The sequence below is a fragment of the Centropristis striata genome, chromosome 13, assembly GCF_030273125.1.
Source record: "Centropristis striata isolate RG_2023a ecotype Rhode Island chromosome 13, C.striata_1.0, whole genome shotgun sequence".
Taxonomy (NCBI): domain Eukaryota; kingdom Metazoa; phylum Chordata; class Actinopteri; order Perciformes; family Serranidae; genus Centropristis; species Centropristis striata.
The window spans coordinates 11,770,697-11,795,500 of record NC_081529.1 but is presented as its reverse complement, the minus strand read 5'-3'; the positions used below and the strand labels follow the sequence as shown (position 1 = coordinate 11,795,500).

At 38.7% G+C, this 24,804-nt stretch overlaps 1 protein-coding gene and 1 gene segment (V, D, J or C); one reads left to right on the top strand and one right to left on the bottom strand.

Moving 5' to 3' along the window:
* The first annotated feature begins 4,609 nt into the window (after positions 1-4,609).
* On the top strand, positions 4,610-20,304 carry LOC131982827 (uncharacterized). Its single transcript, XM_059347457.1, has 23 exons — positions 4,610-4,992; positions 5,933-6,044; positions 6,135-6,297; positions 6,504-6,696; positions 6,962-7,111; positions 7,515-7,589; positions 7,735-7,821; positions 8,517-8,591; positions 8,737-8,823; positions 9,519-9,593; positions 9,779-9,865; positions 10,561-10,635; positions 10,781-10,867; positions 11,563-11,637; positions 11,823-11,909; positions 12,605-12,679; positions 12,825-12,911; positions 13,416-13,521; positions 14,119-14,189; positions 14,273-16,337; positions 16,614-16,766; positions 16,859-16,912; positions 19,689-20,304. The coding sequence occupies exons 2-23, from the start codon at positions 5,939-5,941 to the stop codon at positions 19,940-19,942; spliced, it is 4,287 nt and encodes a 1,428-aa protein (XP_059203440.1). The 5' UTR covers positions 4,610-4,992; positions 5,933-5,938; the 3' UTR covers positions 19,943-20,304.
* Positions 20,305-22,650: 2,346 nt separating this feature from the next.
* On the bottom strand, positions 22,651-23,085 carry LOC131982869 (Ig heavy chain V region XIG14-like). The segment is given in 2 exon segments: positions 22,651-22,955; positions 23,046-23,085. Coding segments are annotated over 2 exon segments (345 nt in total).
* Positions 23,086-24,804: the final 1,719 nt, after the last annotated feature.

Below are 24,804 nucleotides of genomic sequence, written 5' to 3'. Positions count from 1 at the left end.
TGATAGTACTCTTGGCCCCAGATGTCCTGAGTGATCCTCCTGGCTCAAGCAGTACAAGAGGCATAAGTGGTCCAGAGGAGGTCTTCCTTGCAAGACAGCCTTGATGAGGACAACTACTCTACTTATTTAACACTTGTTGGTACTATTCCTGATGATAGTTCTGACGATGAAGGATTACAGCAGGCAATAGTTGCCAGTATGAAGAGTCGCATGTGAGTAGTGCACACAGATTATGAGTTTGAGAAATAAGGATAATTTGATCATTTACACAGACTGTTTAGTCATTAGTCCTTACATGATGTTATGATATGGGGAATTGAACGATTATTGGCTTAAAGGGACATTGTGTAGCTTCTCTTGTCATCTGCTTGCAAAAATCGATTATTTCGTTCAAAAGTATGTGTTTTATTAATCAGTCATTACCCCCATCAACAAACTGAAGTGTTCCTGTAAGCTTTGTATGATGTCACATAACCATCATCATTTTTTTGTGTTTTTTCATAGTGTTGAAAATGTTCTGGTTCAGACGATACTGCTGCATCTGGCCAGCAAAATTAACGTAAATAGGTTGTGCAGATTTAACATAAATAGATCTGCTGTTTGGGAGGGAGCCATTTGGGGATTCAAGAGGTCATCCTATGAGCCCAACCTGATGATATCTGTAAAGTTCTCCTATGACATGGGAAAAAACGAGGAAGGAGTTGATTTAGGAGGTCCAAGGAGGGAATTCTTGAGGCTTCTAATGGAGAGCATTGCAAAGTCCACCATGTTTGAGGGAAAAGAAACCAGCAAAAACATTGCTCTCAACAGTACTGGTATACACACACTCTCTATCTCTCTCATTTTTTTCTAGCATTACTACATCTTCTTATTCTGTTGTTTTGCAGCTCTAAGATAAGACTGGTACAACATAGCAGGCAGAGCCATCGCAATAAGTTTGGTACATGGTGGTCCCCCACCAAACTTCCTCTCACCAGTAGTATTTTCTTTACTGGTTGATGTTTCACCAAATCCAGTCCTAGAAGACATGGCTGATTTGGACCTTTTGGAGAAAGTCATAAAGGTCAGTTTCAACACTTTCCACGATGACAGGAATAACAGACACATTGCTGAACTCCTCTATTCCATGTTGTAGTTTGAATTCTGTCACAATTTAATCAACAAATTGGTGCATGTTTTTTCCCCTTTTTAAACCACTGGCATTACAGTGTCACAGTGAAAGCCTGCACTGTGATGAACTGGTGGGGAACACTAGAGAATCAGCAATACAGACCTCTATTTTCTCTCACTAATGTCAGTTTATGAGGACTGCCTGATCCAGGCAGATCTTTTAAATGTTTGTGCCATATTCTCTTCATTTATTATTACTGATGTTTCCACAGAAGTGTTAGGCTTTGCCAATAAACTAATTACAACTAATTACTAGCTTCTGCTGTATAACAAGCCAATATGCTGCTCATTGTGATGCCAGGTATCTGAAAGCACAACCACTGAGGACCTTGAGAAGGCAAAGGCACCTCTGCTTGACTATTTGGCCAATGCAGGATGTCTGAGGCCTCTTCGGTCAATCAGAGCACGGATCTGCTGGTACAAGACATTGTTATGTTTCAGGTCATCCTCAGGGTTTAAGGTCCATTTCAAAGGTATTCAGTGTTGGTTTATTTCAGAATATGAAATATAGAATTTTACCCATCAACCGACATATATTAACTTTCTGGATTCGATAATGTCGAAGTTAAGCTGGAACAAGTTATTGTGAATGAATTCAACAAACACAATTGTTTTTCCACAATTGTTAGATTCCGTGAAGGACTGAAAACTCTAGGGGTTCTGGAGAAAATCCAGAAACATCGACAGAACCAAGCACCCTGACTGCTGACCAGGTAGATGATCTTTTCAACATTTGTCTGTCACTAGAAGGGAGCAACACGAGAGTTGCAGAGGAAGTGATGATTACCTACTGGAGAGACTATCTTCAAGATGCAGAAGGTACAATACTTGGACTTAAATCCTTGCCTTTTGGTTGAGTAATTATACATATTTTATTTATAATAAACTACTATTGAGTGTCAGGACTAATGAATATATGTTTGTATATGCATGTATGTGTGTATATTGAATATAATGCATTAATGGAAGTATCATCCAATTTTACAGTAACAATTGATTTCAAGTTAGAACAGTTTATACATTTAAAGCAACACTAACCTTTCAAGAGTTAAGCACTATGATGTTATGATTGGTTGATTCTGTTCTGTTTTATAGAATAAGGACCATCTAAACTGCAAAAGGTATTGGCCTTTGCAACTGGCGCGTCTGTTGTCCCTCCCACTGGCTTTTCACAAAGTCCACCCTTGGAATTCATTCATCAAGGAGATGATGACTTCTCTTCCACACCAATGTTTCCAAAGGCCAACACATGCATTAACTGCATCAGGTTGCCTCTCCATGTTTCATTCCAGGCCTTTAAGGAGAAGTTTGACTTTGCCTCAGGGAACACCTATGGATTTGGCAGACCCTGAATACCATATGCATATACATTTGTAAGTGTCACACTTTTTTTGTTAACTCCAACTGTCATTTAGACATTTTTCATTAGTTTCACCAATTGTTCACAAAACATATTTGAAAAAAACAACAACACATAGATGCATGGCCTCCTTACCGAAATACGTTCAGGAGTGAGGAAAACACATCAATGCCATAGTTCCCATCCTTTCCACAGGATTCACTTGTCGAATCATGTAAATCGTCGTCTCATTGATTGGTATGTTAATGTCTGGAATTGTAATGTTGTTATTAGTCTAAAGTCCTGGCAAAGGTTCATGTTCATTGATGTCATAGTGGGTATCCATATGAATAATGTCATCTATAACCGGTAGAATTCCAATGCTGTTAATAACACCTGAATGCCACAACTGAAGAGGTGTCTGGCCCCCTTGTGTGGAGAGGCCATGGTTGTTCCATCGGTTAATAAATTCTGTCACTGCCTGCTGAATTCTTGGCAAATAAACACAATGCAGACAAAAAAGATGTATTTCATTCAATGAATCGAGGATACCTTGTTCTTCCATGAAGTTAAATATGTTTATGAAGTATACTAACAACTATATTGAGTTCTGCCTATAGTCTTTAAATTCTCTGGTTATGGACTGAAACACCTGTAATGACACTGTCCAGGCCCCTTTTTTGAAACGTGCAACGAGTGCATTTTCCATGCCATGATCGCACCTGACTCTTGCAGGCAAACCAAAGTTCTCAACCCCCTCCAAAAATAATGATGGCACACTTGAGGCTCTGTTATTGGATAAGCACCGCAGGTATACAATAGTTCGGCTGAAGCCATCAACACAGCCATGCATGACCAGACGCCACCTAACCAGCTTGTGGTTTTCATCGAAATGCCTGTTGGGAGACCAGAATCAGTATTATTACACTTCTGCACTAATGGTATAGACATAACGGCTTACAACAAGAATAATCTTAAATGTCTACAAGAGTAGAATGTAACCGAAACCTTTATATTTCTATTAAACAAAACTACAACAAAAACAATATTTAAAAACACTGACATGGTGTATTTCCAGCACAGTGAGTGCTTTAAAGGGGACATATTATGAAAATATAATTTTTTGAAGGCTCTTTGACATATTTTTGGGTGTTTGTCTTGCCTTTCAGACCCCAAAATCTGAGAATTGACAAATAAATCTAAGTGGTTTTACAAGCTGTTTCACAAGCTGTTTGTGGAAAAGGGGCATAATATGTCTCCTTTAAAGTAACTTTTGATTATGTCTGACTTAATTGTACATTATTTTTAATGGTTTGGCATGGCACCTTTATTTAAAAAATGATCTTGGCAAGTATTTCACCATGAGTTTATCATAATTGGTTGGGGGATTGAACATTGTAGATCCTCCTTATAACATGACGGCGTCATAATGATCATCCAATGGGATCCACCCGATTCAAGCTGTCTCTGAGCCGTCAACGATGGATCCTTAAGTCACGTGATCTCAGGCTACCAAGGACATAGGTCTCCCCTGCATTTTGAGTATTCTGTAGTATAATAGTCACAAGACTATCCAGTTCTTGATTTGACATAACTGCATATCTTAATGGTTCAGTTCTCAGAAGTAGTCTGTGCCTGTGCAGTTCTTCTACTTATCCAAAAGCAAGATGCAATTCTCTGCCATGTCATGCCAATGGACACACAGTGAGAAATTTGTTCACTGGTTATGGTGTAACTATGATGGCCGGGGTGACCAGTGAAGGTGGTTGGAGGTAAAAATATATTTGCATCAGCAGACCTCTGTCTGGCCTCGTGTCCATGAAGCATATTGTGGAATTTTGTGGTTGTTGAAATGATTAAAGAGAATAGTAGTTATAGTAGTAATGATAATAACAACTAGAAAATTTCCTCTGGGGAAATTCTGAAAGGGCCACAGGGGCTACTGCCGGTGTGTGTACACTATGATGAGATTCTTCAGAGTTTTCAAACTATGCCCTTTAACCTCAAAATGTGTGTGTGTGTGTGTGTGTAATTAAAATCACATAAAGTTACTGTGTGCGTGTGTGTGTGTGTGTGTGTGTGTGTGTTTATATGGTATAGACGGACAATACACCTGACTACGTGCCGACATTACGCGAACAGTAGGGTATTATACGGACCATGCCAAAGTCCGTATAAATCAAACAGTGTATTCTCACTCAGTAGCATCTAAATAACATATCCTCTCTTTTATTTTGATAGTCCGTCTTAACCGTTTGACCTGACTTTGAGTGTATCCCAGTGTATAGTCCAGCACGCCATGCGGACAGGGAGGTATTGCAGTTTTTTACACATTTCTGATACACACGGCGAATTTTGGCGGGCTGCGTTGTGATTGGCTGCTTTACGCACATGCTACGTGACGTCATTCCAAGCTCCGTCAACGCGACACGCCCCCTTTTAAAGAGCTGCAGGATGCCGTGATCGGAGGATTAAAAGCACAGGTAAGCAAAGATATTGATAAATACAGTCGCTTTTTTGCTTGAGTAAGTGTTTTGATGAGAGCAATAGCCTCTGTACACAGTAATATGTGTGTTTTTGGTGTGGATGATTTTGCATTTTGTGTTGTAAGAAGCTAATTCGGCTAACGTAGCTAGCACATGTGCACCTGTAGCATCTGTACACAGACATGTGCTCTTTTTATTTAACGTTAGCATTTAGCATTGTAATAGGGTAATTCAGCTAATATAGCTATCATGTGTGCACAGCAGCTGTTAGTTTTGTAGCCTAAGTGATGTTGTGTTATAGAGAAAACAGTGACACAAGCAGTTAAAGGGATTAAAAAGGAATGATAATGTCAATCTGTAAATTTAATTACCTGAGTACTGGGGCAGGTATGAGTTATGAACACAGTCTCATGCTTGTTATATTGGTTAGTTGATTATTTTTTAAGTCTTTTTTTTTTTTGGTTTAAAGAGGGATCTTTGCCTAGTTAGTTGCCTTTTGTTCATTAAATAATGATGGAACAGTTTAAAACCCTCTGATAACACACATTGTAATGATAAAATCTCAAGCCCTTATTCATGTTAATGTCATAATTTAAATGTGAAGTCATAGAGACCACAAAATGCAATTTCAAGGGGCCATCACACAATGCACAACCAAATAAAGACTGTAAGGCAGGTATGTCCAAAATATTCCACAAAGCGCCATGTGGCTGCAGGTTTTTGTTCCAACCGATCAAAAGCACACAGAGTGACCAATCAAAAAGTCAGGTGTGCTGCTGCTTGGTTGGAACAAAAACTGCAGCCACATGGCCCTTTGTGGAATAGTTTGGATATGTCAGCTGTAAGGGGATAACCGGAGTTGGTTTAGTCAGAGGTTCCCATATTGTAGAAAATGTTGTATACTGTCAGACAACATTATGCTTGCCCTCCATGCCAGGAAAACATGCAAAGGCGAAGACGCATTAATCCCACGGACGATGCAAAATTTTATGCGAGTGCTGGAAGGGACAAAGTGGGACTTGACATCAGATACATCAGTGCCTTTAAAGGTAGGTGGAATCCTCTAATTGGTTAATCATGGTTTAAGTTTAAATATTTCACCTTACTTTTTGTCTATTTGTTATGTGTGTTTTAACTAGGTCGTGGTATCTTCACCTCCACTCCATTTGAAAAAGGAGATTTTCTGTTGGAATATAGAGGGGAACTAATAAGTAGGCAAGAATGTGAGAGCAGACAGAGACTTTACCATGACAGCCTGAAGGTGTTCATGTTTGAGTTCCGTTTTAATGGAAAACTGTGGTGGTAAGTGTTATGTCATCGCTTTTTCTAATCAGAATTAAACTACACTTTTTTTTGGTTTCACTGAATGTATACAATGGTCATAAGCCAAAAACTAGTTTCCTGAATATATTCTTGATTGTTGATATATATTGTTGTTCTAAGTCAGGCAAATTTATATTGCCAAATTACAAACGATTTGGACTCATTTGTTTCCGTTGCTTTTGTAGTGTTGACGCAGCAAAAGAGGATGGGTCACTTGGAAGGCTTGTAAATGATGACCATTTAAATCCCAATGCCAAGATGAAGTACTTGACAGTGGAAGGGAAGCCCCATCTGTGTTTGTTTGCAACACATGACATAAGTCCAGGAGAGGAGATCACCTATAATTATGGTGAATCAGACTGGCCATGGAGATGCAAGGTGGTCAAAATTATACTTTGTGAAACTCATAGTTCTCATAAAGGACATCCTCTTACCATACAATAATTACCATACATAAACATATTCTATCTTGCTTTGTCCGTAACATAATTTATAGTGCATTAAATACAGTAATTCAAATTCATGGTTGATGTAGTGAAATACATCTACACTGCCACATACACACATGAAAGACAATGATTGTATTAGAACATTTATATTTCCTTGATTTCATCAGTCTGATATCTGTCATTAAAATCTCCAGACACTTAAAGAAACATCTATGGAGGGGCATCAGGATGAGGTGTCCATATCGGAGCCCACTACAGGTACTCAAAAGGCATCAACTAGTCGGAGGCGAAAAAAGGCATCTATGGCTGCATCAACTGGTCAACTGGTTAAAAGCTTTGATCAGGTAAGTTAGATTTTTATGCAGTACAAATACTGCAACACTACCAAATGCAGGTAGCAGAAATGAAATGTGCATGGTGGGTTCCATAATGGCTACTAGTGGATGGGGACTGTTGGTTCAGCTCTTTGATATCACGTTGCCACAATTTCATCATCCACAGCTGAAGATTTTTAAGAGGTGTGTCTTTGTTAACAATACTGTAGATTAACAATTGATTGAGACATCACATGGACTAATCTACAGACTGTAGTCATTTGGCCTTCCAAGTTACTAAAACAGTTCAAGTAGATGTTTCTTCCCACAAAACACTAATGAGACACAGTCTTGGTGCCTCTTTTACATGAATTTATACATCTAAAAACCTGTCTTAAAGGTATTTTAATGCCATATTTTCTTCTTTTTGTAGAATCCTGATGAGGAAATACCTCAGGAAAATTCTGAGACTACAATTTTGACACCCCTAACTGAAGATTTTGAAGAGGTATATCTTCATTAGCTTTCTTCACAATATTTTTATGAAATAAAAAAATGTCCCATTTATTCAGACCTAACATATCTTCTTGAGTGGTACATTCTCAGGGCCTGTGTTTTTAATGCCTCTTTTCCATATGCTTTATCTGCTATAGCCATTGGCTGAGAGCAGTCGGATCCAGATAGTTGAAGACCAGATTCAGACAAGTCCAGGTCCTGGTCCACTCAGCGGGCATGGAAAGGTAAATACAATTTAATGCATTTCTTATTGATGATACTTGTGGCAGACTTCAGCAACATGCTTGATCAGTCGGGTGTGTATGTGTGTGTGCAGTCACCTGACTTTGATATGATTTATATGGACAATGGTATGTAAGGGCCATGATATGAAAGTGTAGGTCAGTATAATGTCTGATTCTGTGTGTGTGTGTATAAAGCAGTGATCCGCTCTAATATGACTTAGGAGGTCCATACAGTTAACAAGGTCCTTCCTTCCGTGTCATCATTTTGTTTTTTAAAAATACTTGAACAACCTGCATCTGATCTGTTTGTTGCTTTAATGAGAATGTTAAGTTGGTTATGTCTGATCGAAGGGAACTGGGTTGTGAGTCATAAATGGGAAGTAGAACAAGATCTTACTCAAAACTCATTGATACAAATTTAGGAACTATAAAGGCACGGAGTCACTCGTAAAGCCGAAGTTCTAGCATGGAGGAAGGAATCATATACTAATTTGGAAGATTATTGTTTTTATAGTCATGGACTAGTCTACAGACTGTAGTCATTTGGCCTTCCAAGTTACTAAAACAGTTCAAGTAGGTGTTTCTTCCCACAAAACACTAATGAGACACAGTCTTGATGCCTCTTTTACATTATTTTATACATCTAAAAACCTGTCTTAAAGGTATTTTAATGCCATATTTTCTTCTTTTTGTAGAATCCTAATGAGGAAATACCTCAGGAAAATTCTGAGACTACAATTTTGGCATCCTCATCTGAAGATTTTGAAGAGGTATATCTTCATTAGCTTTCTTCACAATATTTTTATGAAATAAAAAAATGTCCCATTTATTCAGACCTAACATATCTTCTTGAGTGGTACATTCTCAGGGCCTGTGTTTTTAATGCCTCTTTTCCATATGCTTTATCTGCTATAGCTAATGGCTGAGAGCAGTCGGATCCAGATAGGTGAAGACCAGATTCAGACAAGTCCAGGTCCTGGTCCACTCAGCGGGCATGGAAAGGTAAATACAATTTAATGCATTTCTTATTGATGATACTTGTGGCAGACTTCAGCAACATGCTTGATCAGTCGGGTGTGTATGTGTGTGTGCAGTCACCTGACTGTGATATGATTTATATGGACAATGGTATGTAAGGGCCATGATATGAAAGTGTAGGTCAGTATAATGTCTGATTCTGTGTGTGTGTGTATAAAGCAGTGATCCGCTCTAATATGACTTAGGAGGTCCATACAGTTAACAAGGTCCTTCCTTCCGTGTCATCATTTTGTTTTTTAAAAATACTTGAACAACCTGCATCTGATCTGTTTGTTGCTTTAATGAGAATGTTAAGTTGGTTATGTCTGATCGAAGGGAACTGGGTTGTGAGTCATAAATGGGAAGTAGAACAAGATCTTACTCAAAACTCATTGATACAAATTTAGGAACTATAAAGGCACGGAGTCACTCGTAAAGCCAAAGTTCTAGCATGGAGGAAGGAATCATATACTAATTTGGAAGATTATTGTTTTTATAGTCATGGACTAGTCTACAGACTGTAGTCATTTGGCCTTCCAAGTTACTAAAACAGTTCAAGTAGATGTTTCTTCCCACAAAACACTAATGAGACACAGTCTTGATGCCTCTTTTACATTATTTTATACATCTAAAAACCTGTCTTAAAGGTATTTTAATGCCATATTTTCTTCTTTTTGTAGAATCCTAATGAGGAAATACCTCAGGAAAATTCTGAGACTACAATTTTGGCATCCTCATCTGAAGATTTTGAAGAGGTATATCTTCATTAAGAATAAATTGTCATTGATATCTTTCATTCTGTCTTAGAATATTATCCAGTGACGATCAAACCAAAGCTTCCCTCTCATTCTTTATTCAGACCTAACATATCTTCTTGAGTGGTACATTCTCAGGGCCTGTGTTTTTAATGCCTCTTTTCTATATGTTTTATCTGCTATAGCTAATGGCTGAGAGCAGTCGGATCCAGATAGTTGAAGACCAGATTCAGACAAGTCCAGGTCCTGGTCCACTCAGCGGGCATGGAAAGGTAAATACAATTTAATGCATTTCTTATTGATGATACTTGTGGCAGACTTCAGCAACATGCTTGATCAGTCGGGTGTGTATGTGTGTGTGCAGTCACCTGACTTTGATATGATTTATATGGACAATGGTATGTAAGGGCCATGATATGAAAGTGTAGGTCAGTATAATGTCTGATTCTGTGTGTGTGTGTATAAAGCAGTGATCCGCTCTAATATGACTTAGGAGGTCCATACAGTTAACAAGGTCCTTCCTTCCGTGTCATCATTTTGTTTTTTAAAAATACTTGAACAACCTGCACCTGATCTGTTTGTTGCTTTAATGAGAATGTTAAGTTGGTTATGTCTGATCGAAGGGAACTGGGTTGTGAGTCATAAATGGGAAGTAGAACAAGATCTTACTCAAAACTCATTGATACAAATTTAGGAACTATAAAGGCACGGAGTCACTCGTAAAGCCAAAGTTCTAGCATGGAGGAAGGAATCATATACTAATTTGGAAGATTATTGTTTTTATAGTCATGGACTAGTCTACAGACTGTAGTCATTTGGCCTTCCAAGTTACTAAAACAGTTCAAGTAGATGTTTCTTCCCACAAAACACTAATGAGACACAGTCTTGATGCCTCTTTTACGTGAATTTATACATCTAAAAACCTGTCTTAAAGGTATTTTAATGCCATATTTTCTTCTTTTTGTAGAATCCTGATGAGGAAATACCTCAGGAAAATTCTGAGACTACAATTTTGATACCCCTAACTGAAGATTTTGAAGAGGTATATCTTCATTAGCTTTCTTCACAATATTTTTATGAAATAAAAAAATGTCCCATTTATTCAGACCTAACATATCTTCTTGAGTGGTACATTCTCAGGGCCTGTGTTTTTAATGCCTCTTTTCCATATGCTTTATCTGCTATAGCTAATGGCTGAGAGCAGTCGGATCCAGATAGGTGAAGACCAGATTCAGACAAGTCCAGGTCCTGGTCCACTCAGCGGGCATGGAAAGGTAAATACAATTTAATGCATTTCTTATTGATGATACTTGTGGCAGACTTCAGCAACATGCTTGATCAGTCGGGTGTGTATGTGTGTGTGCAGTCACCTGACTGTGATATGATTTATATGGACAATGGTATGTAAGGGCCATGATATGAAAGTGTAGGTCAGTATAATGTCTGATTCTGTGTGTGTGTGTATAAAGCAGTGATCCGCTCTAATATGACTTAGGAGGTCCATACAGTTAACAAGGTCCTTCCTTCCGTGTCATCATTTTGTTTTTTAAAAATACTTGAACAACCTGCATCTGATCTGTTTGTTGCTTTAATGAGAATGTTAAGTTGGTTATGTCTGATCGAAGGGAACTGGGTTGTGAGTCATAAATGGGAAGTAGAACAAGATCTTACTCAAAACTCATTGATACAAATTTAGGAACTATAAAGGCACGGAGTCACTCGTAAAGCCAAAGTTCTAGCATGGAGGAAGGAATCATATACTAATTTGGAAGATTATTGTTTTTATAGTCATGGACTAGTCTACAGACTGTAGTCATTTGGCCTTCCAAGTTACTAAAACAGTTCAAGTAGATGTTTCTTCCCACAAAACACTAATGAGACACAGTCTTGATGCCTCTTTTACATTATTTTATACATCTAAAAACCTGTCTTAAAGGTATTTTAATGCCATATTTTCTTCTTTTTGTAGAATCCTAATGAGGAAATACCTCAGGAAAATTCTGAGACTACAATTTTGGCATCCTCATCTGAAGATTTTGAAGAGGTATATCTTCATTAAGAATAAATTGTCATTGATATCTTTCATTCTGTCTTAGAATATTATCCAGTGACGATCAAACCAAAGCTTCCCTCTCATTCTTTATTCAGACCTAACATATCTTCTTGAGTGGTACATTCTCAGGGCCTGTGTTTTTAATGCCTCTTTTCTATATGTTTTATCTGCTATAGCTAATGGCTGAGAGCAGTCGGATCCAGATAGGTGAAGACCAGATTCAGACAAGTCCAGGTCCTGGTCCACTCAGCGGGCATGGAAAGGTAAATACAATTTAATGCATTTCTTATTGATGATACTTGTGGCAGACTTCAGCAACATGCTTGATCAGTCGGGTGTGTATGTGTGTGTGCAGTCACCTGACTTTGATATGATTTATATGGACAATGGTATGTAAGGGCCATGATATGAAAGTGTAGGTCAGTATAATGTCTGATTCTGTGTGTGTGTGTATAAAGCAGTGATCCGCTCTAATATGACTTAGGAGGTCCATACAGTTAACAAGGTCCTTCCTTCCGTGTCATCATTTTGTTTTTTAAAAATACTTGAACAACCTGCATCTGATCTGTTTGTTGCTTTAATGAGAATGTTAAGTTGGTTATGTCTGATCGAAGGGAACTGGGTTGTGAGTCATAAATGGGAAGTAGAACAAGATCTTACTCAAAACTCATTGATACAAATTTAGGAACTATAAAGGCACGGAGTCACTCGTAAAGCCAAAGTTCTAGCATGGAGGAAGGAATCATATACTAATTTGGAAGATTATTGTTTTTATAGTCATGGACTAGTCTACAGACTGTAGTCATTTGGCCTTCCAAGTTACTAAAACAGTTCAAGTAGGTGTTTCTTCCCACAAAACACTAATAAGACACAGTCTTGATGCCTCTTTTACGTGAATTTATACATCTAAAAACCTGTCTTAAAGGTATTTTAATGCCATATTTTCTTCTTTTTGTAGAATCCTGATGAGGAAATACCTCAGGAAAATTCTGAGACTACAATTTTGACACCCCTAACTGAAGATTTTGAAGAGGTATATCTTCATTAGCTTTCTTCACAATATTTTTATGAAATATGGGATTGTCCTATTTATTCAGACCTAACATATCTTCTTGAGTGGTACATTCTCAGGGCCTGTGTTTTTAATGCCTCTTTTCTATATGTTTTATCTGCTATAGCTAATGGCTGAGAGCAGTCGGATCCAGATAGGTGAAGACCAGATTCAGACAAGTCCAGGTCCTGGTCCACTCAGCGGGCATGGAAAGGTAAATACAATTTAATGCATTTCTTATTGATGATACTTGTGGCAGACTTCAGCAACATGCTTGATCAGTCGGGTGTGTATGTGTGTGTGCAGTCACCTGACTTTGATATGATTTATATGGACAATGGTATGTAAGGGCCATGATATGGAAGTGTAGGTCAGTATAATGTCTGATTCTGTGTGTGTGTGTATAAAGCAGTGATCCGCTCTAATATGACTTAGGAGGTCCATACAGTTAACAAGGTCCTTCCTTCCGTGTCATCATTTTGTTTTTTAAAAATACTTGAACAACCTGCACCTGATCTGTTTTTTGCTTTCATGAGAATGTTAAGTTGGTTATGTCTGATCAAAGTATTACATTGGAAGTAGAACAAGATCTATTCCTATCGGAGCAATACTTCTTTTTTGTGATCTTAACAAATAAGTCAAATTTACATACAACACTGTTGTAATTTTGAGCATTTTCAGCATTGAAATGTGAATGTAAAATATTTTCTGCCAACAGTGTCAAAATCACCGCCTTGTGTGCGCAACAGTATCCTCCTTGGACAAATGCCTTCAGTGTGTGGGACCTGTAGCCTCCTTAAAGTGGCTTGGCTATAAGTGCAAAGGTGAGTCCTTTGTGTGGCTAATGACAGTAGGTGAATTCAGACTCAGTATGCAGTACATTAGGTATATCTGAAACTAATGCAGTGTAGTACAACAGTCCTGCAATTAATTATAGTAATAATATTTTTGCTGATACTCTTTTAGGATGTTTTGATTGAACTTTCTGAACATTTTGGAAGCTGATGTTTGTGGTGCTGCTTAGCTGTATTTTGTCATGTAAGAGATGTTTCTAATTTCTTTGTCTTCTCTCTTTCCATCATTAATGGTAGGCTAAATACTAGAAACACTTATCTGTATCACACAGACAACAACAACAGAGTTAAACTGAAGCTTCAAATGATCAGAAAGTTGAATTAACGCTTCTTCTTTTTGTTTTATTCAGATGTACCTAATCATGTACCTGATATATGTAGTGTATTCTAATGTATAATTAACCACTCATCCTTGGTACGCAGTTCATTTCGCTTCACTGGCACTGACAAAATCTGTGAGGGTGTCATGCTTGTCATGCAGTTTGTGTGTATTCCAAATCATTACTTTTAGAAAGGAAAAATGTAAACAGACAAAGTTTAAATTAATAATTTAAAAATGTGTTACAGTTTGTTCAGGTGTCTGGCATAAAACCTGTTTCAGACGAATTATAAATGAAAACCTCCCCCACCAATCACAGGTAAGTATCGACTGAGGTTGTCTTAAATTTTTTAAGTAAATGTAAAATGTCCATACCTAAAATGTGTTGTCTCACCATTTCAGGAGCAACAGCTTTCAAAATGTTCAGAGGATGAACTGCTGTCAGATGAGGATAGCATACCACATTCCAATGTGGATCCAATATCTGATGATGATCAGGATCATTCTGATGTGGATTACGTACCAGACTCAGAGTTTCAAGATGATGATGAAGATTCAGACACAAGTATACCTTTCATGCCTATTCGGTCTAACGGTGGACAGATTCAGGTAAAACCAGTAATACCTGATGCTGGGACATCTTATGGGTCAGACACAGGCATCCCAGTTGTGCCCAGTACATCAAAAGGTCAAATGCCCCTTAAAGAAACATCAGGCTCTGCAAATTCTATGAAAACCTTGCCGAAGAAGAAGAAAAAGCTAGATGATCAAGCAGAGCCTCACAACCAAGAATCAACACATTTGACTATGAGTACTAAAAATTACTGTTACATTTGTGGTCAACCACAAAGCAAAATTTCTCGCCACTTGAAGACACACACTACACATGCAGAAGTTGTACATGTTTTTTCCCTGCCTTACCACTCAAAGGAGCGTAAAATATTGTTAGAAAAAATGAGGAATAAGGGAAACTTTAGACATAATACTGCTGTTTTACAAGGTGGAACAGGCCCGCTGAAAGTAAAGAGAAAACCAAAGGCTAAAGCAGTGGCAGGAAAGTTTGTTCACTGTATGTACTGTCAAGGGATGTACCTCCGGAAAGAGCTTTGGAGACATGCCCGCAGATGCCCCTGCAAGCCAGAAGATGGAGATTTGGAAAAAGAACCTGGGAGGACCAAAGTACTGGGTTTGGCTGTCGCTCAAGAGTCTGCATCTTGTCACCAGATCTCAGCTGGAGTTTGGAAGCTCCTTAGTGCCATGAAACAGGATGAGGTTGCCTCAGCTGTGAGAAATGACCTCTCTATTATTCAGTTTGCCCAGTCACTCTACAACAGACATGGACAAGACCCTACAAAGTATGAATACATGCGACAGAAGCTTCGTGAAGTGGGGCGTTTGTTGTTATGTCTGCGCACAGACTTCTCAGTACATAACCTGGAGGAGGCTGTTAAACCTGCTAACTTCCAGAGGGTTGTGCAAGCTGTAAAGAAAGTTTCTGGTTTTGATGAAGAAAAACACTCATATGGAACACCAAGCCTTGCATTGAAATTGGGGCACACATTGCACAAAGTTTGTGACATTATCCACTGTAGGGCCCTCATGGCAGAACATGAAGAACTGATCAAGTCCACTGACACATTCAAGAAGTTGTACTCCTCCAAGTGGTCTGAGATGGTGTCTCACAGTGCCTTGAACACACTGAGTGATGCAAAGTACAACAAGCCATCAACTTTACCCTTCACTGAGGATGTTCGCATTCTTCACCAGTACCTTGAGAAATCTGCAGAAAGTGCCTTTTGCAACTTAAAGGAGAAGGCCACGACTCAGAACTATGCACAACTTGCAAAAGTTACACTTGCACAAATCATTGTGTTCAATCGAAGACGAGCTGGGGAGGTTTCAAAAATGCGCCTCAAAAGTTTCCATGAAAGAGACAACACAAAGCTCCATGAAGATGTTGCCATGGGTTTGTCAAAGACTGAACAGAAGCTTTACAACTATTTCAGCCGAATCGAAATCATGGGGAAAAGGGGCAGAAAGGTTGCAGTTCTGCTAACACCAAGGATGGTGGATGCTCTCTCACTACTGACCAGTCAAAGGACTGAGTGTGGTGTTTGTGCCACAAATATCTTCCTGTTTGCAAGACCTAAATCAATGACCCATTACAGAGGGCAGGACTGTTTGCGTGTTCATGCAAGCCAGTGTGGAGCAAAGCACCCTGAGCATCTCAGGTCGACACAACTAAGGAAACATGTTGCAACACTCTCTCAGGTCCTTAATTTGAAAAACAATGAACTTGATCAGGTCGCAGATTTCCTGGGACACGACATCCGTGTTCACCGCGACTTCTACAGATTACCAGTTCCCACAACACAGCTGGCCAAGATTTCTAAACTGCTTTTATCAATGGAGAAAGGACATCTTTCCAGCATGCAGGGAAAATCCCTGGATGAGATTGAAATAGAAGGTTTGTACAGAAATTAGCACTGATATTAGTGGGGGGGTTCTGAATGCTAAGTTAGTCTTGTCAACACATGATAATGACCAATCAATCAGGTTAGCAATGGCCATTAAGTTGGCATCTCATCATGTTACACCATGGTGCCATTTGTAGAATTGTGGCATTGAATGATACTACTATACATCTTTAAAATATTTCCATGTCCAAGTCCAGTTTTGCTTTGTTTGTTGTTTTAATTAGTTTTCTGCTATTCATAAGACTTTTACTAACACCGTCTCCTAGGTGAAATCGCATTAAGTGACACTGAGGCCAAAGACAGTGACAGTGAATCTGATGGCAGTGGCACAGAATTCACAGAGTGTGACACTAGTGAGGCTGTGGATGCTGCAACCGACTCTACAGCTACGGAGCAGGTCCATGATGCTGCAGATTTAGGTAAGTTACTTCTTCAGTTACTTTTACAGTTGTTTTTGATCAAATGTGTTTTTTTCCATAAGAAAACTTTTGACAAATAATGTGTATTGCAGAAGCAGTGTCATCAGTGACGTCCACAGTGAATGAGACTGCCCCTCTCTCTGAAAGTAAGTTTGATTGTAACACATCTTTACACAACATATAAAAAGACATTTAAGATATAAAATCCAAAAAAAGACAATACAAAAAGACACAAAGTATAAAAAGAATATCACAATGAAAAATAAAAACTATGGACAAAGGACTTAAAAACTATGTTGCATTTACGTATGATGTGTATATACAGTTAGTTTTTTTTTACAATTGCTAAGATTTCTTGAAACCTCCCACCCTTCTCTCAAAACTGTTAACACAAAACCCGATTTACATACTGCATTCACAAAACGTCTACCATAAGCCTTCTTGCGGAGTCAAACAATGTCACAAACATTACTGAGCATTCATTAAACTCGCATCAGAAAATGGAAAACAGTGTTCAAGACATGCAGCTCCAGAAAAAAATGTTATTGTATATAATAAAGTAGATGCATTTTGTGTTTTCAAAAAAAATATTCACAACTCAGTAACACAGTTTAGATATTGTATATGATTCAGTGCAAAAGGCAAAAGAACAAACACAAAATCTAACTGAAAAGCACATTACATTATGCTGAAAATGTAACTGCAAAATCATAGTCAACAAGTGATTCATTCAGCTTCACTATCATGTCTTTGTGCTGGGTCAGGCCAGAGGACTTCATCTACATTACAAAAACCCTCTGGTGTGCCAGATCCAGTCTTGGTGAGACTCTACACCTGTGTCACCACAGGACAATCCCATGACCTGTAGGAGATTCTCCCTTCTATAGGGTTTTAGTCATATACCTTCCACCACCATGCGGAGAAAAACTCTTCTATTAGGAAGAGTTCTGTCAGGAAAGGGGAGTGTGGTGGAAGGCAAACATTTATGATTTGCTGGTTGATGTTGAACCACTCTGGTGTTACCCTTCAACTCACCCATGCCACCTGTGCACTCGGAACTGGCTTATACTGTATTGGTTGCATCACAGCATTACGGTGTGAAGAGTCTTCAGCACAGATATTATAGCTTATACACAACCACTAAAAACTCGCACTTGTTGCTCATTGATGTGATGACCAATATAAGCCAGTTCAGAGTGCATAAGAGGCATGGTGTGTTGAAGGGTGATACCAGAGTGGTTCAACATCAACCAGCAATTCATAAATGTTGGCCTTCCACCATACTCCCTTTTCCTTAATCCAACAGATTGGAGTTTTTCTTTTGGTGGAAGGTATATGACCAAAAACCCTATAGATGGGAAAATCTTCTTATCAAGGCTAGATTAGGCCCACCAGGGTGATCTTCCCTGCTGTCTGTGATGCAGAGGAAGCCCTCTGGCCTGACCCAGCACTAAGACGTGATGCTGAGACTGAATGAATCACTTGTTGACTTTGATTTTGCAGTCACATATACAGTGTAATGTAATGTGCATGATTTTGTCTTTGTTCTTCGTCCTTTTGCAAGTGCTGAATCCACAGACAGTCAATACTGTAATTCTTGCAGTACTTGCAGTACGCAATATCTACAATTAAATATCTAAACCATGGTATGGAGTTATGAATACTGGAGTTATTGGAAAACACAAAATGCATTTACTGTATTATAACAGTAGCCTTTTTTTCTGGAGCTACATGTCCTGAACACTGTTTTCCATTTTCTGAAGTGTTGAATGCTCAGTAGTGTTGCAATTCTGACTGGTGTGTGTGTGTGTGTGTGTGTGTGTGTGTGTGTGTGTGATCTGAAAACATTGTTTGATTTTGAGCACAGATGAAACTGTTTTGAGGCGTTTGATTGATTTTCCAAAAGAAGGATCACAGGTTTTGTGAATGTAGTTTGAAAATTAGATTTTGTGTTTACTGTTTTGAGAAAAGGGTGGAAAGTTTCAAGAAATGTCATAGCATTTGTGAAAAACTGTTACTTCTGCCACCTGTGGCTAATCATCATGCATCACAAGTGCATCACAAAGCAATTTGTGTTTTAGTGAGTGAAAATGTGTCTTGAGTTTTGCAAAAAGGGTAAATGAGATCTGCAAATTGTAAGTTTAACAGGTGAAAATTGTTAATGGTTTAGCCAAAAGAGTGATCAATTCACTAAATGGGTTCAGACCACTGAGCATTTAGTTCGCAGAATAGCAATTCAGAAAATTGTAATACCACATAACCTGTATATCCTTTATTGCATGTCAAGACTGTTTCCTGTCTCTCTGCACCTTCGTTGAAAATTAATGTTAGATTTAATCTGATAATAGGCATCAGCAAACAGCACCACTTCTCTACAAAATGATCCTAAACATGAAATGTCAAATAATTGAAACTATGGTGCAAAACATTTTGGCACTTCAGACGTCTAGATTCTTATTCCTCACTCACTACCATCAGAGAGGTGTCTGATGATTCCCAAATTTACTCTGTTGCAAGACAGCAACCTCAAACAAACAGCCAGAGTTATAAAGCATCATTCAGTCAGTCTGGGATTATACAGACAGAAGAGACTGAGATGGCCTAAATCTACAGCCTAAATCTGGGGTAATTTCTCAAAGGTACAACCTACCTGTGTGCAGCCGTACCAATCTGTGTTTACTGTTCCTTGTATTTACTATTGATGCATTACTTTTAAAGCTATACTTACCTTTCTGACATGTGGCACAGCACTTTGTAAAAATGTGAACATGAACTGAAAATTAAGTATTCAAGAACGCTCATCACAGAAACAAGTAAACAGGAATCTGTTTATTAGTTGAACTTTGCTTTTGATTGATCCAACCAGCCAAGACATTGTTTTGTATGCGTAATATTTTTTCTTTTACTTTGTATATCTTCTAGGACAAGATGCTGGTCAAGACCATGAGTCCAGAAGAGTGCCAAAGAAAGTGTGGTCTAAGCCTGAGGTTGCTGCAGTTATGCGGCATTTCAGAGGTCACATTTGTAAAGGAAAACTGGCCACCAAAAATGAATGTAGTCATTGCAAGCTGGTAGAAGGCCCTGCATTAGCACAAAGAACAGTGCAAAATATAAGGGACTTTGTCAGAAACAGAGGAATAGCTGCAAAGAGACAGTCACAGAAAGAGAAGCTATAAATCCACAGGGTTCACAGTTGTTCAGTATGTTATGGTTATGTTGATACCCTGATATATTCAATAATGCCACCTGTTAAACATGGGTCGTTATAAATAAGAGAATATTTTAGCATAAAGCTTTTTTTTTTTTGGAGTTGTGGCTCTTGTGTGGCAGGCTGCTAGTTGCCTGTGGGTTTGGTTTTTGTTGACAAAGTGACTAACTATGTGTGAGGTATGTTTTTGTTAAGTGCTCTGACACTTTTTTATTTTCACACAGTGATGTTTATTTCACTATTTGATATGTTGATACGATATACATATATATATGGGCAGTATTCTTACTTAAGAGCAGTTTATTGATAATAAAATGACTGTCCTGTTAATGTTGTGTGCTGTCTGGTTTGTGTATTTATGTTAATGAGGGGTCATTTAAATTGTGACATCATTGCCCTTTAAAGACCTTATAATGTTTGTTATGACCTTGTAAGACACATATTCGTGTTGTCTGCATAAACCACAATACTATCAGGGTGGTGTGTATGGAGTTGTGTAGGGTGTATCTGAACTCTGAAGTGAGCTGAATTTTTTTCAGATTTTTTGAAGTGCTTTAGTTTAACTCCCAAACCTCTAGGACCTCGGGAAAGGGTAGTCCCGCTAAACCACCACCGGACAGGTTTTGAGAAAATGTTCTTCTAAACCATATAAACCAGTATGTGTGTGTGTGTTGGTGTGTGCGTGCGTATGAAGCATGTGTATGCATGTGTGAGGAGTGTGCGTGCTTACGGCCATGTGTGTGTGTGTGTGAATATGTATCTGTAACTGTAATCACATCAAAGATCAAAGGCAATCAGATCAAAGCAATCAACAGAATTAACTGGCACCTGTTCCGGCACACTGACAGCAGAGACTGACGGACTGGAATTTCTGGCCTCGAACAGAAAGCATTTTTGGCAAAACCATAGTACCTATCATTGATCCGACTTCACTTTGAGCGTCCCGAGTTCTTTCATCATCAAATCAATTAATTTTAAAGTCCCTACAAACACTCATACCAAATTTGAAGCACTTGCACCAATGCATTCTAGAAATACTGCACTCAAGATTATCATGGCTGTCAGAGAGCCAAATGGTTTTGAATTTGAAAAAGCTGTTTGACACATTTGTTCAACTTGGTCTGAAGAACATATCGCAAGTTTCGTGAAGATTGGACAGAATATGTGGCCCCCTAGAGGTGAAAGGTCACCAGATGTTTTGGGTGTCCCCAGGATGATGTCATGAGTCATGTGATGATGTCATATGTACCAAGTTTGGTTAAAATATGCTAAAGGGTTACTGAGAAATGGGCTTACTTCCTGTTTGGCAACCTCACCATCAAGTTTGATGGGCTGTCACAGCCAAGTGCCTTTGAATTTCAGGAAGATGTTGAATGCATTTGTGTGTCATTGTCTGAAGATCATCTGGGCCAAGTTAAGAGAAGATTAGACAAAATTTGTGATAAGAGAGGCCTTTTAAAGGTTTCTGATCAAATCAAAGATGGCGGAAAATCCAATATGGCCGAAAAAAACCCCATTGAAGATGCATTGAGCTCGGATTGGCCCAAGGGTTCCAGTGATACATCCTTTGTGAAAAACGGATGAACGGGTCAAAAGTTAATAAACATTCAACTTTCAACCAGTTGGTGGCGCAACAGCTCTTGAGCTAGAGTTGCCTACACAGTATCACCACTTGAACCCAAGTAATGGGTGGTCTGCTGTTAAATTATTACAATATTGGGGAATTATTACATTATCAGGACTTGCGAAATGAAGGCTTACCTGATAATGTAATAACCTCCCGTTAATGTAATACTTTATTACATTATTGGTAAAAAGTGTATTACATTATTGGGAAATGCAATTTATTACATTATCGGGAATTTATTACATTATCAAGTTCTACAGGGCTTTTTGAACCCTTAGGATAATTGGAGTAAACCTGGAGTCCAATCAATGAAACAAGATTTGAGTGAAGTGTGGAGCTAGTTTGACCTATAAAAACACTTTGTTATGGTTAATGACAGCAGAGGAGAAATAAGCACAGAAACTACAGAATCTCTTCGTAACAAAATATTGTCAATATCTAGTTACTTATGGAAGAATAATTAACATACACAACCAAACAACAAAATAGTTTAAAGTTCATCAAAATGTATTTTTCTAAAACAATATAAAACTGTATAAGGAATGTTAAACTAAAGCAAGTTTCTGTGCTGAATGTAAAAATGAATGAGATGATATCGGCTTGATTTTTCTCAACAAACACATATCAGCCAGCTGACATATATAGCCTAACCCTCTAGTTCTCAAATGGAGGCACACATGATGTGTATGTGTTCAGCCTTAATGAGACTGCAGCACATGCTTGTCCATGGAGCTCACCAGGGCTCAGGGTCGGTTCATCCACTCCCCGGCTCTGCACATGACAAGCATATATGCTGCCTTGAAAAGCAGCTTCCAGTGAAAGATGCAGTGCATCCAACCAAAGTTTTTTCTGCTTCTAAATGGGATATAAAACCAAATAATGCTGTAAAATTAGTTGAAGAAGCTTTGTTCTTAGGCTTTCTATTTACTGTCACAGTGAGCTGGCGTCGACGCCATTAGTGGTGTGAGGGCTCCTCCTCTGGTGGCTTCATGTAACAAGTGTTCAGGCACTGAGGGGTTTTTGTTCAGCTCTACTGATGCTTTGTGTCACTATGTCTCTCTGGCACAGTAATACACAGCAGTGTCTTCAGGCTGCACATTCTGTCCGTTTAGAGTCACAGTTTTGCTGGAAGAGTCGGAGCTGACACTGAACTTGTTCTTCAGTGAATCTTTGTAAGATGCTGTGTATCCAACACGGTGACCTCCAATCCACTCCAGTCCTTTCCCTGCAGGCTGTCTGATCCAAGCTGTGTAGTAGCTGCTAAGAGAATAAGAGACCTGACAGGTGATGGTCAGACGTTGACCTGGCTGCACAGTCACAGAGGCTGGCTGAGTCAGCGTTTGACACTTTATACCTGTTGGAAAAAGAAAATGTTTTGTCACAAATGATAAAGTTAAACTGCAAAAGAAGAAGTGATGACTTTACCAAATGCAGAGAGACTCACATCCAGCTGCCAACAGCAGCAGCAGAGCTACAGAGAACATGGTTTATGTAGAAAGTGACGTGCTGTGAACTCCACTGACAGCCTGATGGGATGTTTTTATAGCTGAGGAACAAGGAAGCTCACTGAGTTTGCGTACAATCAAACATATGAAGCATCAATGTTGGTCTGAATGGAGTCAATACAAGAGTCTGTTCACTGTTCACTGCAGTGTCAACAATTAGGATTGTTATCACTATAATTACTAATACGAATACATTATATCAATGTACATTAATATATTTGTGTGTGTGTGTGTGTGTGTGTGTGTGTGTGTGCGCGTGTGTGTATAAAATAATGATCATTTGATTGCTATGTTACTATTCCTAAAATATAAAAACTCTCTGTATCAAGTATTAAGCTGTAGTCCAGTCCAGTGTTTGAGTTTGTGTTGAGAACAATGAGAACAGCTAATTTGTGTCTCATTTTACTAACAGAGGAGAGAGAAACTTGACACTGACTGCCTCCTAGTGATTTTATATTAGAATCCACAACATTATAGATGTGTGTTATCATGATGTGTATAATGTAAATAAATTATTAATAGATTAATACAAATAATAAATAAACTAAAAATATAATATAATAATATAAATATAAATATAAATATAATATAAATCTCATGAGCACCTCTTCATACTTGTGCTCTGCCAACCCAGTAAGAATGAGGACTGTAGGTTTTTGTACAGCTGCTCTACCAACTCCAGTCACTGTGAGTTTCGAGCACAATAATAAACAGCAGAATCTTCAGTCTTCAGACTGTTCATCTGCAGATACAGCTGCTGTCTGCTGTTGTCTCTGGAGGTTGTAAAACGGCCTTGAACTGACTGAGAGTAGTATTTGCTGCCACTATTGGTCTCTGCAGCGATCCACTCCAGTCCTTTACCAGGAGCCTGTCTGACCCAATGCATCCAGTGGCTACTAAGTGAAAATCCAGAGACTGTACAGGTCAATCTGTGAGATCCTCCAGGACTTTTAACTGCTGTGTTAGAGTCTGACCATCAACACCTGTCAAGACAACAAGAAAACATGTAAAATCTGTCAGCTAGTCCCAAATGGAAATGTCAGATAAGCAAAAGTCTCCACCTGCCCAGCAGACAGTTAGAAGCAGCAGTCCTGTCCTATAGTCCATCATGTTAAACTGTGTGTCCACTGTCCTCTGTCCTCCTCTCTGCAGTCAGATAAGTAGAGGTGGAAGACATCTGAGTTTTGCATTGACTCCTCCTCACACGGAGGATGCAAGTATAGGTCAGCCTTAGCATTCAGTTTTTGTTCGGTGAAGTGAGGATTTGATTACGGGCAGTGGTAAATGTAACAAAGTACATCTACTTGAGTACTTCATACCCTTCTGTACCAGTGAAAACCTTGTTTCTCCAGATGTGGTGATGGTGAATTTGAATGTTTTTGAAGGATAAAGTGTATACTTTACTCAAGTTAATGGTCTGAATACTTGTTCCTCTGCTGGTGATGAGCCCTGTATTTGTAAAATGTTCAGGATGTAACCCACTTCTCACCCAGTGTCACCTGGACTTAACTGCAGCCTGTATAACATTCAAGAATAAACGAGTACTGCTACTGGAAAGTTTGATCGATTGAATGTTAACTTTACATTCTTTACAGTCTGCACATTCAAGTAAAGACTTTTCTGACATGGTCTGATCATATTTGTTTTAAAAGCCTGATATGAAGATGCCTCCCTTGTTTCTTTCAGAGAATCAGAATC

Bases quoted from the DNA above. Each gene is read 5' to 3' on its own strand.
- LOC131982827 (XM_059347457.1), top strand. From the start codon at position 5,939: ATGCAAAGGCGAAGACGCATTAATCCCACGGACGATGCAAAATTTTAT. The intron at 8,824-9,518 runs GTAAATACAATT...TTCTTTTTGTAG, and splicing joins CACTCAGCGGGCATGGAAAG to AATCCTAATGAGGAAATACC. The intron at 10,868-11,562 runs GTAAATACAATT...TTCTTTTTGTAG, and splicing joins CACTCAGCGGGCATGGAAAG to AATCCTAATGAGGAAATACC.